Here is a 19,699-nt window from a genome sequence, read left to right as displayed (position 1 = left end):
GCCGCAGCACTCCCACCTGGTTATCCAGCAGCTCCTGAGCCACCTGGACGCTAACAGCCGCAGCGCGGCCACCGTGCGCGCCGGCATCGTGGAGGTTCTGTCGGAGGCCGCGGTCATCGCCGCCACCGGCTCTGTGGGTAAGGGATGGGTGTCGGGGAGAGGGAGGGGCGGGCGCCGGCGGACGGCGTGCAAGGCCGAGGTGAGTCGTCGGCGCCCTGCAGCCGGGCGGGCGCTGATGCGCTGTCGCCCGCCCGCGCCAGGGCCCACCGTGCTGGAGATGTTCAACACCCTGCTGCGGCAGCTGCGGCTCAGCATCGACTACGCGCTCACCGGGAGCTACGACGGGGCCGTGAGCCTGGGCTCCAAGATCATCAAGGAGCACGAGGAGCGCATGTTCCAGGAGGCCGTCATCAAGACCATCGGTGGGCGCGGCACGGCGCGGCGGGGCGGGCACGGGGAGGAGCCGCGCGCCTGCGCCGGTCCGGACCCGGGCCCTTGTGGGTAGGGCCTTGGCTAGCGTCAGCGAGGATTTCGCTCACCACGGTATTGGGATAAGGAGTCAGCCCGAGGCGCGCACCGCCTAGCCTGGCTGACCCTCAGTGAGAGCACCTGACGGGCTTTCCCAGGCAGTCTATCAGTGAAACTTCCTGTCCCCCATTCCCGATTAGGCCTTCTTGGTGCTCTAGGCTTGGGCTACTGGACAGGGGGTGGGGACTAAGGGGAAAAAAAAGGGAAGGGAGAAGGAGACCATAGAGTCTGTGCGCGCGTGCGTAGATGTAGACACGTACGAAGCCACCCACAAAAACGAAGGGCATAGCACTTTCAGAGCTCTGCCTTTGTACAGTTGAGGCTGTAGAGGCCCAGCAGGGCAGTGAGTGGCTAGTAACCTGGGGCTCTCAATCTAGCCCCTTCTCCACTCACCCTCCCAAGACTCAGACCCCACCAAACAGCAGGGGAAGGAGTGGCGCTGGAAGTGGAGGCGGGCTGAGGAGCAATGTGGTAGCCTCTCTGAATCTCTGCTCCCCTCACTCCCCGCTGCAGCTCGTTGGGCTGATGGAGCTGGGGAGGCCTGCAATGCTCTCTGCCATCTTCCCCACAGGCTCCTTTGCCAGCACGCTGCCCACTTACCAGCGCTCGGAAGTGATCCTCTTCATCATGAGCAAGGTCCCGCTGCCCTCCCTGCATCACCCCGTGGAGACTGGGCGGACAGGGTGCGTCCACCCACTGCTTCCCCTTCTGCAGTTTCTGGCTCCTCTGATCCCAGCTCCTTTGGCTCTTCCCTCTTCTCTCTACTCTCAAACCCACTCAGCACTTTTAATGGTGCCATTGGTCTCATAGCCCTACCTCACTTAACCACCCCTCATTTTAGCGAAGTCATGGATTCCCTGGTGTGCTTCCGAGGTAACCCCACATGAGTCTCTGGTGGGCAGAAGTCTTCAGAGGGAGGAGTGAGCCTCAGGCAGGGTTGGGGTTCCCAGCCCAAGGACGTCCTAGTCAGCGTGTGTCTCTGGTCTACAGGGAGAACAGAAACCGGCTGACACAGACTATGCTACTGAAATCCCTCCTTCAGGTGAGCTTCTCCATCCCCGCTCCTGCTCTGCCTCTGCAGGACGCAGCTTTCTGGGGCCTAGTGAGAAAGCTGTTGTGCTGGTTACATACTGTGCAAATGTTTCCGGACATTACAGTGGTGAGTGAGGCAGGCTGGCCCACCACTCACTGTGTAGCTGAACATTACCTTAAACTCCTGCTCCTCTTGCCCCCACTTCCCACGTGCTGGAATTACAGGCATGTGCCACTATGCCCAGCTTAGCTAAGCACTCTTATGTCCATCTCTTCAAATATCATAAACCCAAGAAGAATTTTCTAGAAATACTGTTTCCATGTGTTGCCCCTTGTTACAGAGAAGGCCTCGGTTTCTAATGCATGAACATTCAGATTCAGACTTCTCAAAGCAAAATTTGAGTTTCCTTTGCTCTTTCCTCTTCCTTGAGAGACCTTTCCTTCCCTAGACTACCTATCCCACCACTCAGCCTCCATTTCTGTTCCCTCCATGCCAGTCTGCTAGACCCCCTCACTCCCCTGCAAACATTGCCTGCCCTCTTCTCCCCAACTCACCCTTAATTCCATCATATTTGTGCTTGGTTTGGTGTGCTGGGAATGGAGCCCAGGCCCTCATACATGCTAGGCTCTTGACTACTGAGCTGTACTCCCAAACCCAGCCCATGGATTTTCATAAAGCCCTTTTATTCTGACAATTCCCACATCTAATCATCTAGTTATCTCTTTGTCTTCACACTCCTACCATTTCTTTGCCAAGTTGGCCCTCATTAATTTGTACCCAGTGTCTTAAGGTAACAGCATGAGGCAGTCACATGCATCCCCCTCAGTGAAAATTGATATTTACACTTGATGCTCTGAGACTGGGCTGGATCTGTGGAGTCCTTCTGAATGATCAGAGCCACTGTTTTGCAGTATGGACCTGACAGGAAATGTGCTTTGCTGCTGTTAAATGCTTGACATCGTATATAGTGTATCCATTTATGCTGACTGACTTGAGTCAGAAGGTTCCCGTTTTCATGGTGCTGAAGAAGCGTAACCAAATGTTGTCTTGGTGTGCTGTGGTTGTTGCCAGGTGTGTGAGTTGACTGTAAAGCACTGCTTCAAGTTCCTCCACTTCTAGCTACTCTGACTCTCCCAGTCTTAACCTGGCACTGTGCGTGTTGTGGGCATTCATTAGTTGTTCCTGAATGGCTGGAACTTTCAGGGGTTCTCTGGATTTGGTGGCTTTATAGAGAGGATGAACATTGTAGACCCAGTTTCTTCTGGCTGCCCTCTTATCTCCTCACTGCACCTGAGAGAGACAGTGTTCCTAAGCATACTGATGCTGGGCTCCCTCACAGGTATCCACAGGTTTCCAGTGCAGCAACATGATGTCAGCCCTACCCAGCAACTTCCTTGACCGCCTTCTCTCTACTGCCCTCATGGAAGACGCAGAAATCCGCCTCTTCGTTCTGGAGATTCTTGTCAGTTTCATTGATCGTCATGGCAATCGGCACAAGTTTTCAACCATCAGGTGAAATTAGGGTCTCTCCTACAGTGGATGTGTGATGGGCAAAGACACCCAACCCTCTTCTTGGCTAGTAGCCTCACACCCAGGTGGGAGAACAATCAGGTTCAGTGTGGTACGCCAGAGTTGATCACTGGTATTGACCCTGGGCTCTTGCACGGGGAGAAAGAGACCAGAGGGTGCTGCTTGGGCCTGATGGATAAGCTGGTGACTTTGGGAAGGGAGAGCAGGTGTTAAAGAAGAGATAAGACTATCAGAAACTGAGATGATTTGGAGAAAATAAGGAGAAGAGAATAATCAGGATCAAAGATTGAAGAGAAAGGGACAGAAGCTGGAGAACATGTGAGAAAATGGAGGTTGGGCTAAGATACCAGCTTACAGCATTACAGATAAAGCCTAGTGACACCATGTGAGCTCAGGTTAGCCCCAACACAGGGCTAAAGAGATTCCTTCTGTCCCTTCCCAGCACTCTCAGTGACATCTCAGTCCTGAAGCTGAAAGTAGACAAGTGTTCCCGCCAAGACACTGTCTTCATGAAGAAGGTGAGCATGTGACCTCCAGACACCACAAGCCCCAGGCAGATCAACCTTGCGGTTCCAACCTTCCAACCCCTAAATCGCTGCTAACCACTGGCCCCCAGAGTCTGCCTCCTCTCTCTGTAAATGGGCTTGGCCATGTTAATCAAGGAGTCAAGCTCCCATGATATTCACTGCCAAGGCCAAAGCTAGGAATGCCCTTCGGTGAGGCAGTCCATGGCCATTGACCATGTTTTGCTCCTAACATTGGGTTTAGGCTGCAACTTGGCTGTTGAGGGACACTGGGGCTTAGTCATCCCTAAACATACTCACTGCATGGGTTCACTGCCACTGAGATCCCTGAGAGTGTGTATGACCAGCATACACACCACTGTCACCCCATTTCAAGTTGCCCCTCCTGGTCCCATTCTACCCACCGAGTCCTGTGCCCCTGCTTCTGTCCCCAGCACTCTCAGCAGCTGTACAGGCACATCTACCTGAGCTGTAAGGAAGAGACAAACATCCAGAAGCACTATGAGGCACTCTACAGCCTGCTGGCGCTCATCAGCATCGAGCTGGCCAACGAGGAGGTGGTGGTGGACCTCATCCGCTTGGTGCTGGCTGTTCAGGTGGGGCCTGGTATGGGCAGAACACAGGGGTGAGGATCTGGCCAGGTACCAATAAGAGTACTCAGTAGCAGTTACTTGACAGTTGTTGTAGAGTTCAGAGAAATTATGTTCTTGGTTAGTCATTCCTCCATGAGAACCCCAGACCAAAATAGTATTGTCTGAGGAACCTCAGAGAATGGTTAATCATAGCCATGGTTCATCTTAAATTAAAGGATACCTAAAGAACAAGTTTATCCAGAAGCACCTCTGAGCCCTTAATATTTCAAGTGCCTTGCAGGGTCTGAGCAAGACTCCAAGAATTCCCAAAAAGGTTTTCATAATCCCTGAGTGATCCTGAAACAAATTCATCTGTGGAAAGATCTCATTCTCAAAATGAGCTGCTTTTCAGAGTTGCCCTGTTAATTGCTTACCAAGATACACATGTGGGGCTTGGGAGATGGCTCAGCAGTTAAAGGTGCTCGCGTGCAAAACCTGACAGCCTAGGTTCAATTCCCCAGAACCCACATAAAGCCAGATGCACAAAGTGGTAAACACATTGAGTTCATCTGCTGTGACAAAAGGCCCTGCACCCTTATTTTTCTTTCTCTTGCTTGCAAATAAAAATATTTTAGAGCTGGGCGTGGTGGCACACGTCTTTAATCCCAGCACTCAAGAGGCAGAGGTAGGAGGATCACCATGAGTTTGAGGCCACCCTGAGACTACATAGTGAATTCCAGGTCAGCCTGGGCCAGAGTGAGACCCTACCACGAAAAACCAATGTGTGTGTGTGTGTGTGTGTGTGTGTGTGTGTGTGTGTGTGTAATGTTTCTAATATATATATAAGAAAAATACATATTATCTACTATCATACAACTCTGAATGTGCCTGAGCTCTTCTAAGATTACATAATACTGAGCTGGGGAGATGGTAGAGTGGGTAAAGTGCTTGCTATGTAAGCATAAGAACCTAGTTCAGACCCCCAGCACCCACATAAAAGCCACGTGTGGCAGCGTATGCCTGCAATCCCAGCACTGGAGAGACAGAGACAGAAGGGTCCCTAGGGCTTGGGCTTGCTGGCTACCTGAATAGGTGAGCTCCAGGTTCAGTGCAAGACCCTGTCTAGAAAAATTAGGTGGAGAGTGACTTAGGAAGGCACCTAAAGTTGACCTCTGGCCTCCATATGCATGTGCACACAGGTGACCCCACATACATAAGAACACACACACATACACCACACACACATGCACATACAAAATAAAATGTATATGTAATACAAGCCTGAGGCCTGCATATTTAACAGGTCTCCTTTGTGATTCATAGGCAACAAGTATAGTACTGGGTAAGGCCTGAGACTTTCAGGGTCTGCCTACTGGAAGTGTATTCCCAAGGGAGTCAGTGTGAGTACTTCAGATCTCAAAAGCTGGAGTGTCCAGGACCTAAAGCCAAGTGGCCATTGTATTCTGGGGACTGAGCAATGAAGGGTCTTAGGCCACCGGCGTGACTGTGCTAAAATCCTGCAGACAGACCTAGCTCTTGCAGTTTTTAAATTCCATTTACTCTAAGAAGTAAATGTGGTGCTCCTATCTGGATCTGGATCCCCATGTGACTCCCACAGCTTCCTCAGCTTAGCATATAGACCCAATTTAGCAAGCCAGGGCAGTCCTCTAAGAATCATGTAGCTTGAAGGAGATAGTAAGCTAAGGTGGGATTAATGAGGGGAGTTGGACAGTTAAGGTTACTACAGCTGAAACTGCAGAGTAGGGAGACCGGGTGATTGACTCTCTGCTTAAAGAGCTTAAGGGCTTCTAGCTTGCAGATTCTTCTAGGGACTATTCTCTTCAGCTTTAATGAAGCTGACTTCTGCCTCCCAGGTTATGGGACAAATGTTAACAAAGACTTAGTCTAGAAAAATGAGCCATCTCTCAAAGTTTGGAGAGAGGTTGGGTGCAAGGATGGGGGACCCCAGTGTAGTTTGTCCATGAAAAACTCCAGAGACCCATCTATGTTACCACAGGATGTGGCACAGGTCAATGAAGAGAACTTGCCTGCCTACAACCGCTGTGCCCTCTATGCTCTGGGTGCAGCCTACCTGAACCTCATCAGCCAGCTCACAACAGTGCCTGCCTTCTGCCAGCATATACACGAGGTTGGTATCCTCATGTTGCATTGACCTTCTCTTTGCTGGGACAGAACTCCTGACCAGAAGCAGCTTATGGAAGGAAAGGGTTTATTTCAGCTGTGCATCTGGCTTACATGGGTTCTGGGGAATTGAACCTAGGTCCTTAGGCTTTGCAGGCAAGTGCCTTAATCGCTAAGCCATCTCTCCAGCCCTCAGCCTACAGTTTTGAGGGGAGGTGTAATTATGGAGGGAAAGCATGGCAGAGCAGACAGTGGTGGCATCACATCTCATCACATCAGCTGAGAGCATACAGCAAGGATAAGTGAGCTCTGAACACTCAGTGGGCCACACCAATAAACCCCAAGGTCCTTTTCTAGTGACATGCCTACTCCAGCAAGCCTCCATCTTCCAAAGGCCCCACAACTCCCCCAAATTTCTGCCAGCTGGATACCAAGTATTCAAAACACATGAGCCTGTGGGGGACATTCAAGCCACCACACCTCATAATCCTGAGAGCTCAAGAGGCCCTTGATTTGGATCTTCCTAGGAGCCACTTTTCCTTAATACCATTCTTAGACTGAGGCGTTGTAGGAATGGCTGAAGAAAGAACTAATGAGGCATAGGTAGTTTCCTATACCTGCTTACTATCTGTTGTCCTTCTCCACTCACAGAAGCACACAGCACACATGTCTCAAATCATGTGGACTAAAGTCATGCAGTAAGAGTTTGGGGATCTAAGCATGGTGGTGCACTTCAGTAATCCCAGTGTGTTGGTTACTTACTCGTTGTGAACAAATACTTGACCAGAAACAAGAAAGGAAGGGAGGGTTTATTTTGGCTTACATTTTGAGGGGATATAGTGCATTGTGGCAGGGATGGCTTGGCAGGCTAGCTTGCCACATTTCAGCCAGAGACAGGAAGCTAGCCAGTGAGCAGGAAGTGAGGCTGAGCTATAAAAGCCTCAAGATCCACCCTCAGTGACACACTTCCTCCATCAAGGATCTACCTCCTGAAGGTTCCACACCTTCCCAAACCCTACCGCCAGCTGGGACCAAGTGTTCAAACACAAGAGCCTGTGGGGACATTTTACAATTACCCCAACACCTAGCTACTCAAGGGCTGAGGCCAAAGAATTGCAAGTTCAAGGCCAGTTAGGCAACATTGAAACTCTGTCTCCGGGCTGGAGAGATGGCTTAGTGGTTAAGCGCTTGCCTGTGAAGCCTAAGGACCCCGGTTCAAGGCTCGGTTCCCCAGGTCCCACGTTAGCCAGATGCACAAGGGGGCACACGCGTCTGGAGTTCGTTTGTAGTGGCTGGAAGCCCTGGCGCGCCTATTCTCTCTCTCTCCCTCTATCTGTCTTTCCCTCTGTGTCTGTCGCTCTCAAATAAATAAAATAAAAAATGAGCAAAAAAAAAAAATTTGAAACTCTGTCTCCACAAAAGATAGAGAAAGGGGGGTTTGTGCTATGGAAGTTCTCAAATGCCACAAAAACAGCCAGAGAAGACCAGTAAATAGCTGCTAGCCATTATGCAAATTAAATACATAAGATTTTCTCACATTCACTTCAGGAATCTCCTTTTCCTTTGATGAAATATTTTAAAGAAATTTCATATCTCCATCAATACACTTTACATATATCAGTATGCATGACTAAAAATAAACAAAAACCATGGAAATCTCCTTTCATGACTATCATGCCAATCACATTTGTAAACCCCTCAGTCTCCATACTAGTCAATTGCTCTTGAGTTGTTTCATATAGGCCTTTGAAAACATGAAGTATTTATAGCTACAATGATATGATGTCTATGATTAACTTTCAAAAGCACTTGAAAAGTGATATAAAAGTACTGAGTGTGTTGACATAATCCCAGAGCTGGAGAGATGGAGACAGACAAAATGAAATACAAGTCTTAGTTGGCCTAGGAGAACCACAGAGGTAAGGAAGTGGTGGGGGGGCAGGTGCTGTGTCAGTATACCAGACACACCCCAAAGATGTTGGACTTTCCCAGCCTCTGGGCTGATAAGGCAGTGAGTACAAGATGTCCTTTTTGTTAGAAATTGTAGAATTGTTGCTAGTTTCCTACACTTCTGCATGTTACCTCCACTTCTCACCACTTGAACAACTCACATTTCTTCTGGAAGTCTTGCAAAGCTCAAGATGTTATGATCCATCATATGTTTTTACCCTAGCCAGGTTTGGGATATGGTACCACCTGTGTTCCTTTTCACATGGTTAAGTCGAAAGCACAAGACTAGAGCACAGGAGAAAGAAATCTCAGCCTCTGCAGTGAAGTGCCCTGCACTTAAAGGACATTCGATGCATATGTACAGGCCAGGCTTAGTCTTCCCTGGAAAATCCCTGCTAATAAGAGCATTCTCCTAGGTGGAGAGAGGAACCACTGAAACTGGGTGGCGGCTGGAAGATCTCTGGCTCCCTCAGCCTGCTGAACATAGCTCTCATCATGTGTTTCCTCCCTGACACCAGGTGATAGAGACAAGGAAGAAAGAGGCTCCGTACATGCTCCCTGAGGATGTATTTGTGGAAAGGCCCAGGTGAGGAGGGCACCTGGGACATGGGCCAAGCACTGAGGTGCCTGAGCGGAAAGGTGGGCAGTGTAAGGCCAGGAGGGATAGCACAGGAGGAGGATCAGGCTCCTGTGAAATCTAGGGCAGAAGCAGACCCTGCCTATTGCTCCAAAGTACTGGGGCAGAATTGGACATCTTTACCACAATCCATGCCTCCAGCAGGCAGTGATGAGCTGGGAAGAGTGTTGGGCTGCAAAGAAGCCCATGCAATCTCCAGGAGCTTTGACCAAACCTGCCCAGGGCTAACACATCCTGAAAGAGCTGTCCCTGACAGCACCCTGCCATCTATCAGTCCAAGTGGCATTCTCGGGCTGTACTATAGACTAGTAATGCTTTAGTGTGAGAGGAAGTCAAGAAAAAGATATTTTGAAAACAAGATGTCCAATAATAGGGCACAGCTTTCTAACTTATGACCAACCATACAGCAGATAGCTGACAAACAGGATCAGTCTTGCTCAGGAAGAACACTTGCCTAGCATGTATAAGGCCCTGGGTTCAGTCCCAGCTCTGCAAGTAAAAATTAATACTGTAGAAGAATATCTAATGTGAAATGTTCATTATATAATAGATGCTTAGGGCTGGGGGAGAGCTTACTCAGTAAAGTAGTTGCAAGTACAAGGACCAGCATTTGACCCCAGTACCCACATGTGCCTGCCATCCCTGTGCTGGGGTGACAGAGACAGCAGGTCTCCAAGGCTCGCTGGGCAGCTAGTTCAGCCCAGCTGACGAGCTGCAGACCAGTGAGAGACCCTGTTTCACAGAAAGCTGCAGAGTCTCTGATGATGACACCTGAGGCTGTCCTCTGCCCACCACACACACATGCACGCACACATACACATGCATGCATGCACAGAAGCATAAATATATGCATATCTATGAATAAAACTCACTGAACAGTAGGTAGGGGAAGGGACATTTGTGTGTGGTTATGAATATATGTGACTGAAGGATTCTACACAATAATATATAGAATAATAGATGTCTCTGGAAAGGAGGCTTGAGGCATTTTCTTGTTCTCTGGTTTCTCTGTCATTTTGCATAAGGACTATGTTGCTGTTAAAATAAAGTCATCCAGAAATCATTCTAGTTTTTCACAGTTCTACCTTGCTTCTTCCTTCCTTTGTCCTCCAGACTGTCTCAAAATCTAGATGGCGTGGTGATCGAGTTCCTCTTCCGCCAAAGCAAGATCAGTGAAGTCTTGGGAGGCAGTGGCTACAACTCAGACAGACTCTGCCTACCATACATTCCCCAGCTGACAGGTACTAGCTCTGGCAAAGCTCCCAAGCATACCTCTTCTCTGCCTTTTTCTGGCCATGTAAGGGCCTGAGAGTAAGGGGTTGTGGGTCCCCAGATCACCTTCTGTGGCATGCTAGATGTTACATAAGAGTAGAAAGACAGTAGATTTCCCTGCCTCTCCTCCTCAGTTTGGGAGTCTCAGGAAGAAACTGGCCTGCCAGACAACCTGGTCTATGGAAGAGTAGTCCACTGTACTTGAAAGAGCATGAATAGACTACAGAACCAGGACCCATTTGGGGAACCCTGTGCAACTTAACTACCTGAAAAAATTTTGACAAGTCTCTAGACATCCTTAAGTTTCAGTTTTCTTGAATGTGAAGTTCCTGCATTAGAAGGTTGGTGTGTGAAGTACTTGAAAAATGCATTAGGTGAGTGCTATGTGTAACAGCTACTGCTGCTGTTAGCAAATGATGCTTACTCAAACTGAGATATGCTTTTTGGTCATAAGCAGCTTCTTGGTTTTCATCAATAGTTGCAAAATTCTTAACCAACTGACCATTCTAATGTAAGTGGAGGAAGTCCACAGCAGTTGGAAGCTTCTGGAAGCTTCAGGGGAAGGCCTAAATGTGTGTCCAGTCATAGAGGTTGGAGGGACAGGGGATGCACCAGGGGTTTAGTCCTGGCTTGGCAAGGGCTGGGAACCTCAGCTTCTGACCCCCCCCCCTTTTTTTTTTTTTTCTTTTTTAGACGAGGATCGCTTATCCAAGAGGAAGAGCATTGGGGAGACCATTTCCCTGCAGGTGGAGGTGGAATCAAGGAACAGCCCAGAGAAGGAGGAGGTGGGGGTCTTTGTCACTCTTTTGGTGATGCTTCTGGGTGCACAGTGCTCTAAGCCTCTTTAGTGATACAGCACATAGGAGAATACATGAATAGTTTTTCTCAAGCCAATCTATTTTCTTACTGACTCATCATGTATACATATGTCATTGATATCTCCACCTCAAAAAAGTTGTCGGTCATAAAAATCACTCTGAAGGGTTTGTGAGTCACCATTCTCTATACACACATAGTGCATGTGTTCCATAGGAAGCCAGAAGGCTTAACAGGATAGATGACAGTGGGAATGGCTTTCTTAGTGTCTCTTCAAGTACATCAGCGTTTTTGTTTTAATTAAAGGAAAAGTAGTTTTTAAGTTTGTAGCAAAATGAGAGGAAGATAGATTTCCTATATATACCCTATGCCCCCACATATATAGACTCCCCCATTTTCAGTAATCTAGACCAGATTAGTATATTTGTTGTATTTGGTGAGCACATCATTATCAACCCAAGCCCATTGTTTATATTGGGGTTCACTCTTTGTATTACATTCTGTGGATTTATACATGGACTCACCATTAAATCATTTTGCAGAGTATTTCACTACCCTAAAAAACAAAAAGGTTTCCTGTGCTCCACTGTTTACCTTTCTCCTACCAGCTTGACAACAAAGAGAAAACCAAAGCAGTGCTTGAAGATTTCTTCTCTTTGGGCTGGAGAGATGGCTTAGCATTTAAGGCACTTGCCTACAAAGCCAAATTCAGTTCCCCAGGACCCATGTACGCCAGGTGCATGCACAAAGTGGTACATGTGCCTGGAGTTCATTTGCAGTAGCTGGAGGCCCTGGCGTGTCCATTCTCTCTCTTTCCCAGTCTGCCTTTCTGTGTCCGTGTCTGTGTCTCTGTCTGTCTGTCTGTCTTTCTCTCTCTCTCTCTCTCTCTCAAATGTAAATTTAAAAAAGATTTCTTTTCCTTGAATATCTGACCTTTCTGTTCAAATTACCTGTGTTATCTCCCTTGCCATTATCTCGTTTCTCCTTCAGCAGATAAAGCAGGTACACTCATGAGAATAAGGATTTATGGTGAAAATACTGTATTTCTTTTCCCCAATGAGTAGCGGAGGAGGGGCACAGAGGAGGAAGAAAGAATCATGACAGTATTGATACACATTATGTCTTTTTTTTTCGATGTAGGGTCACACTCTAGCCCAGGCTAACCTGGAACTCACTTTATAGTTCCAGGCTAGCCTCAAACTCATAGTAATTCTCCTACTTCTTCCTTCCTAGTACTGGGACTAAAGGTGTGTACCACCATACCTGGCTTATGCCAATGTTTAAAAAATACTTTATTTTTTTATTTATTTATGAGAGAAAGAGAATTGGTGTACCCGGGCCTGTAGCCACTGCAAACAAACTCCAGATGCATGTGCCACCTTGTGCATCTGGCTTACTTGGGAAAGACATACATCTGCGTGGGACTGGACTGGCAGTAGGAAACACACAGAGAGTCTGGCTCCTGGAGCACCTGAAGACAGCTTTGACACCAGCTCTTTCTTCAGATGCGTTGAGCACATGGGAAAATCTTTGAGGGGCAGGATTAAACTTCCTTCTAGCTCGGGGAGACCTTAAGGCTTTCAGAGCTGGTCTGGAACCTTTCTATGTAAGGTCAAAACCTCAGACTTTAGTCATTTGAACAAGCAGAGTGAGGAAGTGGAACTGTGGGTCCTCCAAGACCCTTCCAGCTGTGAAAGACTGGGATCTTCCAGAGCTTCAGAGTCTCAAGAGTTAGTTCACTGCTGTCTCTCACCTGCTTTGTCTTCCTCCTGCACTGGCTGTAGTGTAGATTCTTCTGTCCCACTTCAGAGACTCTCAGGAATTGTTAAGTAACACTTAGAAGGGGAGAAACACTTACCTGGCTAGAGATTCCCTACTCATGGTGGCCTTCCAGACCACCCATGTTTTCCTGCCCTGCTGTCCAGCTTCCCACATCAGCCCATCATGTTCTGACTGAGAATCCCATGGTGTCTGTCTGTAGACATCACTGTGAGCGATGGACTAATGATGCTACTGTGGTCAAACCTTAATCCTAGAGCCTGGCATTCAGAGACGGTTTACTCTAGACTGGCCTTCCCATGTGTTGGAGTCAGCGCCAGTGCTGCTGGGATGAACCTCCAAACCAGACAGTTTATAGGAGGGAAGGTTTATTTGAAGCTTACAGGTCCAGAGGAAGTTCCAGAGTGGCAGAAGAAGCTTTTCCTCTTTTGCAGATCCACACAGAGAGAAAAGCAACCAGCAGCACCCAAAGCAAGCACACTCTGGGAGCCCCAGACAGAACCCAAGCACTCTGCATACATTAGGCTGAAATTCAGATCTGCCCCCAATAACACGTTAGGGCTAGACCCTAGGATCTGCCCCCAGTGACACCTCCTCCAGCCAGGCAGCTGGAAGTCTAAGTTATAAGCTTTAATAAACTCCTGAATCTATTGGGACACATCCACTCAAACTACCACACCATGTAATTTTGTCCATCTTGCGTACCTCTCAACTGGTGTGACTGCTGTACATCTTCTCCCATGCTACCATTCTGTCATCTCCACTAGTTTGCTACTACAGAGGGCCACGTCACTATTGCTTCAGGTCCACACGTGTGGCCCCAGCCTTTGGACCTATGAACTCTCGTGCTTTGATGGCCATCTGAGTCCCATTTCCTCTATGAACTTTTTTTTTTGCCTGCTATCATTATGGAATCTTCCTTTCTTCTCACTGTCACCATCAAATGGTTCCCTAGTTCATTGAGCATACCTGACATTGGTCAACACTGATCTGGATGGATGGATGGATGGATGCACGGACTTAGGATGAATCCTCAGATTTCTCTTTTGTGTATAATTCTTATGCTGACAAATTTCACAACTTCTAACTGACCCATTTGAAGTTCTGCATACAATTGATACTTACTTAATATTTGTTAAATATTTTTATCCTACATCTACATGTTTATCCTTTCCAAATATAAGCATTTACCAAATACCAAGCCAATCAAAAACTGTATAGCTTTATCTGTTTTTCCAAAGTGAATTTGCTCATGTCAGTACACCTAGACAAGGGCTTAGGGCATGATAATTGCCAACGACTTATCTCTATTCCCTGTTCTCAAAAGGAGGCACTAACCAAGCTGTGCCCTTCCTGAGCATTATGTCAGTGAAGTTTCTTTCTTCTGTGTCAGCTTCTTTCCCCTGCTCTGCAATTTAAGTGATGACACATGAACACATCATGGGTCTTGACTCAAAAGACTCATAGTCTGACAGGGAATCCCTGGAATTTAGCCCAGACTTCTTCACTGTTTTCAGCATCTGCCCAGAAGTCGTACATCCATGAGCTTCCCTTCTTTGGATTTTCTTTCATAGGCTCTTCAGAGGATGAGATAGTGTCCCATGTCCTGGGACCAGCCTAGGCAGAGGAGAGTCTATCCATTCTGACATTTCATGGCCTACCTATAATCAGACTCACATCACCTCAGGATAATTTATTATCATAAATCTCCAGAAATGTTGCATGGCTCTTTTTTAAGTGTTTTTTTTATTATTATGAACTTTACAATATGAACATACTGACTACTGATCATATTCCCATCTGTTTATATTCTCTTATGTCCTCTTTCCCCTGCCCCATTCCATTAATGGTCTTCCTCAGTGTGAATATTGGTATTCACTGTTGGGTCATAAATGCACTAGTCAGTCTCTGTAGGTGGAGACAATACCTCAGGACACATCTTCCTACCTTGTAGCCTTTATAATCTTTACACCCCTCTTCTGCAATAGTCTCCTTTAGGGTTGAGCTCTCTGCATCCTCTGAATTTCTGCTTTGATGAGATTTGAGTTTCCTCAGTTGTTTACCATCTCCCTGGAGGAGGTTGTCAGGCTAGCAGTAAGAGCAGCACTCATGTTTGAATGACCACTTCCTCTGTAGTGTTTCCTGGGCCCTGAGGCAGATATGGTAGAGTACTCATCTCTTACTATCCTTTCTTGTCAAATGGATGGATGTTGGTTCTCCCTGGGATTCCTTGCATCTGTAAAGAGCAGATTCTCCAACCAAGAGTGAGAGCAGCATGACTCAAAGGGGAGAAACATAGTTCTTTCAAAGAACAGTGGGAGCTTCTTTGCAAAGTCTTATGTCTTTCCTACTTATAGGCTTCTGACTTGGTTCTCAGTGTCAGGTATGAATTCCCACCCATTGAGTGTTGATTATCCCCATAGTCTGTGTGCCACTAGTGCACAGGTGTGTACAGCTTGTCCAGCTGGTTGATTTTGTAGTTTTCAGGATCCCTTGCCTGTTCACACTTGGTGACCATTATCTCCCAACAGCTCGCATAGCATCTTCTAGCACTATGCAGACTAACTAGCAGGGAGCTGGCTTCCTTCTCAGTTCCATCATGATCTCTTGTTATGCTGTGCTTGCAGCCTGTGGTATCTTTAGCAATAAGGTCTTAGTATTTAGCTACAGTGGTGGGTAACCAAATGCTTTGCCAATAGTCATAGGCCTTCTCTTAACAATACCTCTCCATTAGGGGGAGGTAATCCAGTTCTGACATTGGGATTTACCATCCAAAGCCTATGGTTTTAGGGTTAAGTTTTCTCCACCCCCTACAGGGCACTTTTGCTTGGATACCCCCTTATTAAGAATAACTTCTAATTACTTAACCAGGAGGAAGTTTTCTGTGGTGTTGATTCATGCTGTCATTAGTTTTGTTACCCAGTTCTTGAAGTTTACATTTGATATTATATTTACCAACTTCTTTGTGTGAGTGCATGTGGGTGTGTGTGTTCATGTGTGTATGCATGCTCATATGTGTACGGGTATATGAGTATGTGCAGGTTCATGTATGTGTGCATGCATGTGGAAGTCAGAGGTCAATGTTGGGTATCTCCCTCTATTGCTTCCCCACCTGATTTATTGAGCTCTCACTGAACCCAGACTTACCAATTTGACTAATGCTACATTAGCCCAAGGAATTCATCTTTTACTGTCCTTTCTGTCTCTGTCTCCCCAGCACTGATATTATAAGCACATATTGCCTTGCCTAGCATATATGTGGGTCCTGGGGATCCAACCTCAGGTTTATGCTCTTATGCATCAAGTACTATTAATGACAGCCATCTCTCCAGTCCTCAGCTGTCTCCTTGTGCTTCCAGTAGTTTCTCTGAGGATTTACAAAAATGTTTTCCATTTCACTCCCATGGGTCTTGGTGGGACAGACTATGGATAAAACAGAGGATATGGAGGTCCTTCAGGTGAAACTCAGGACTCCTCTGAGGGGATTGGTTGAGGACTTAGGTTCTCCACTGTTAACATCACTTGCTTTCCTCCATGTCTGTATGGGGAGCTTCCAGAGATACCCGTGAGAACAAGGCCCCCATTGGAACATTCTCTTAAGAAGCAGAAGGGCTGCCTCCTTCCCCTGTGCCTTCCTAAGCATTTCTTCCCTTTCCTTTAGCGAGTGCCTGCCGAGGAGATCACCTATGAGACGCTGAAGAAGGCCATTGGTAAGACAGGGCCCCCAAGGGACTCTGGCAAGAGGGGAGGCTAGGGAGGCTCCTCAATCTACCCACCCCAGTGTGATTCAGCACTGACTTAGTGACAGAGGCTGATGGGTTCCTGCAAGCTCACCACAGCCTTCAAAGCTGCAGCTTGAAGTTTCTTCTCTCCTGATGAGGGTCAGCGATGTTGCCCTGTGTATTAAGCAGTCCTTTTCTTACTAATGACAACTGCCAGACATCTGTAAATATCTATGTATGTATGTGTGTGTGTATGTGTGTGTGTGTGCATATATATATATAACTAATATATATGTGTGTGTGTGTGTGTATATATATATATATATATATATATTTTTTTTTTTTTTTTGGTTTTTTTGGAGTAGGGTCTCACTCTAGCCCAGGCTGACCTGGAATTCACTGTGTAGTGTCAGGGTGGCCTTGTACTCTTGGTGATCCTCCTACCTCTGCCTCCTGAGTGCTAGGATTAAAGGTGTGTGCCACCAAACCCAGCATTTAAATAATTTGATACTTTCTTGATAGAGTGTGACACACACAAAAAAGATGGCCAATGAAAGATATTAAGAACAAATCATGTTGACACTCATTTAACAGAGACAATAGGCTTTAAAACACAATGTTTCCTCATTTATCTGGATGCTCAGGTTATGAAGTTTTTCCATAAGGACAATTTTTTTAATGGATGACAAGCCACTACATGGCCTTTGCATTAGACCTTTTAAAGTTGTTTCTGTCATGAATGGTACTTTCTCAACTTTCTAAACTCAGCAGTGGTCATATCTGACCTTCCTCCAACCCCATTCCCCAGTTTTTCTTTTTTGGTGGTAACTCACTTTGGCTAGTAAGTAGCATATGCCAAGCCTGAAGTGAAGTGGCCTTAGGCATCTGTGCCATAGGAAATTGTGTTGACTTTCAAGGTCTTCCTGCCTTGCTCACAGTATGTGCATGTCCCTTTTTCAGGCCACTTGTCCTGGAAGCTTCCATGTAAGGTTGGAGCAGCTATCTGGGGCTTTGAGGGTCCAGCTGAAGCATCCACTTACCTGTTCTCAGAGGCTGAGCCTCAGGCAGTCAGGAAAAGTCTGTGAGGTCACATGAGGGCTTTGTGCCACTGGCACATCTTTATCATCAGAAGGCAAAATCCTCCCAAGAGTCCACCCTTTCCATCTCGTCCCTTCCTTATCAGTGGGACAACCAAGCACTAACCCAGCTCTCTGTGTCACAGTGGACAGTGTGGCAGTTGAGGAGCAAGAACGTGAGCGCCGGCGACAGGTGGTAGAGAAATTCCAGAAGGCACCCTTCGAGGAGATTGCAGCTCACTGTGGGGCTCGGGTGAGTGAGGAATCATAGGGGTGCCTTCTGGGCCAGAGACCATATTTGGAACCAGAGCGAACTGAATTCAGATCTTGACTTTCTGTCTTCCAGACATTAGAGTTCAATTCCAATATAGAAGCACTGTTTTCCCCAGTGGCCTCCACTGAATTGTTACCTTAGAACCAAACTGACTAGCCATTCAGCATATACCCTCCAAGACCTCATGGTTTTTACATAAGGAGGAAGTCCTTATCCCTGTCACTAGACAGTTCAGTTAAACTAGCCATTGTCTGGATAGCAAGTATGTGACTGTCATTGTCTGCCAGAGTGTCTTATGTTTATTAGCTTATCTTATTCTCTGGCTGTTAGTTGGGTGCCATTTTGATCCCCACATTCTGAGGTAATGGAAGGGGAATGAGTAGTAAGGAGAGTCAACACTCTCTTTCAGCAGTACCTTGTTCCAACAGGGGATCCCTAGCAGGTGTCATTCCTCAGAAATACCATTCCCCTCTTGGAGACAATGTCTCTTATTGACATAGAGCTCACCAGTTAGGCCACATGAGCTTGCCCAGTGAACTCTATGATCCTCATGTCTCCCCTTCCCCAGTGCTAGGATTATAAGTATACAGCACCATGCCTGGCATTTTCTTGTGAGTTCTGGGAATCGAATTCTAGGTCTTCATGCCTGCAAGGTAAGCACTTTACTAGTGAGATATCTCCCTAGCCCCATAAAGCTGGCCTTGAACTCACTGTAATAGTCCAGGCCTGCCTTAGACTTAGAGATCCTCCTGCCTCAGCCACCTGAGTGCTGGGATTATCGAAATATACCACCACATGTTACTTATATTTTAGAATTTAGTTACATAATATACATGTTTTATATCTATATGAAAGTATAGATCTTCCCGAGCCTATGTTATCTCCCATAACTTCCCATCCCACTTTGGGAGGTGGGCTTCCCATTTCCTGTGCTAGGACTAGAGGCCCAGTTACTGGACACATGTAAATTAAAGAAAACCAACACCAGCTCCCAGCCCCCTGATCCTATGCCCAGCAGACCATGCTGCTCCATGTAAAGAAACAGGGATGTTTTTGTTGTTATTTTTTTTTATTTGTTTTGAGAACGACATACACAGAGAGAAAGACAGATAGAGGGAGAGAGAGAGAATGGGCGTGCCAGGGCTTCCAGCCTCTGCTAACGAACTCCAGACGCGTGCGCCCCCTTGTGCATCTGGCCAACGTGGGACCTGGGGAACCGAGCCTCGAACCGGGGTCCATAGGCTTCACAGGCAAGCGCTTAACCGCTAAGCCATCTCTCCAGCCCTTTTGTTGTTATTTTTTTCCAGGTAGGGTCTCACTCTAGTCCAGGCTGGCCTCGACCTCACAGCGATCCTCCTACCTCTGCCTCCTGACTGCTGGGATTAAAGGCGTGCGCCACCACACCTGGCCAGGGATTTTAGCTTAGAAACTGTACGAAAGTCCTGTTAGTATTGCAGGCCCTCTGTACTGCCCCTATCCAGCCTTTGATGGGTGGCTGTCCCTGATCCGAATGCACAGGTAGGTCCAGCAGACAAGTGGTGGGGCTGAGATCATACCAGGTTGCCTTTCCACAGTTGCACCTGCCAGATACCTCAGGATGTCTTAGCCAGGTGGGTATGTGAGGTGGCCAGAAAACTCTCCTGAAGCCACCAGCTCATTTCTTCTGTTTCTGTCTAGGCATCACTGCTGCAGAGCAAACTCAACCAGATCTTTGAAATCACCATCCGGTAAGTGGCAGTATGGCTGGAGAGCACCTACCCTATTGTCCTGAGTCCTCTGCTTAGCAGTCCTTCCTCACCCACAACCTCTGTCTCCAGCCCTGAAGTCAGCTCAACTCTGCCTAG

General features: G+C 47.2%; 1 protein-coding gene across 1 annotated transcript in view; it reads left to right on the top strand.

Annotated features, from left to right (window-relative positions):
* The window catches only part of Efr3b (EFR3 homolog B), a 118,708-nt gene that overhangs the window by 94,192 nt on the left and 4,817 nt on the right, over positions 1-19,699 (top strand). The window contains exons 9-22 of the mRNA XM_045149009.1: positions 2-137; positions 261-422; positions 1,100-1,211; positions 1,519-1,570; positions 2,901-3,073; positions 3,534-3,609; positions 4,050-4,211; positions 6,205-6,336; positions 8,798-8,865; positions 10,030-10,157; positions 10,882-10,973; positions 16,445-16,493; positions 17,728-17,834; positions 19,533-19,582. Of these exons, the coding sequence (XP_045004944.1) occupies positions 2-137; positions 261-422; positions 1,100-1,211; positions 1,519-1,570; positions 2,901-3,073; positions 3,534-3,609; positions 4,050-4,211; positions 6,205-6,336; positions 8,798-8,865; positions 10,030-10,157; positions 10,882-10,973; positions 16,445-16,493; positions 17,728-17,834; positions 19,533-19,582 (1,499 nt within the window). The remainder of the gene's footprint in view (position 1; positions 138-260; positions 423-1,099; positions 1,212-1,518; positions 1,571-2,900; positions 3,074-3,533; positions 3,610-4,049; positions 4,212-6,204; positions 6,337-8,797; positions 8,866-10,029; positions 10,158-10,881; positions 10,974-16,444; positions 16,494-17,727; positions 17,835-19,532; positions 19,583-19,699) is intronic.

This window comes from Jaculus jaculus, chromosome 5 (genome assembly GCF_020740685.1).
Source record: "Jaculus jaculus isolate mJacJac1 chromosome 5, mJacJac1.mat.Y.cur, whole genome shotgun sequence".
In the NCBI taxonomy this organism is placed as follows: domain Eukaryota; kingdom Metazoa; phylum Chordata; class Mammalia; order Rodentia; family Dipodidae; genus Jaculus; species Jaculus jaculus.
The sequence above is the reverse complement of the archived record's forward strand: the minus strand, read 5'-3'. Positions and strand labels throughout refer to the sequence as shown.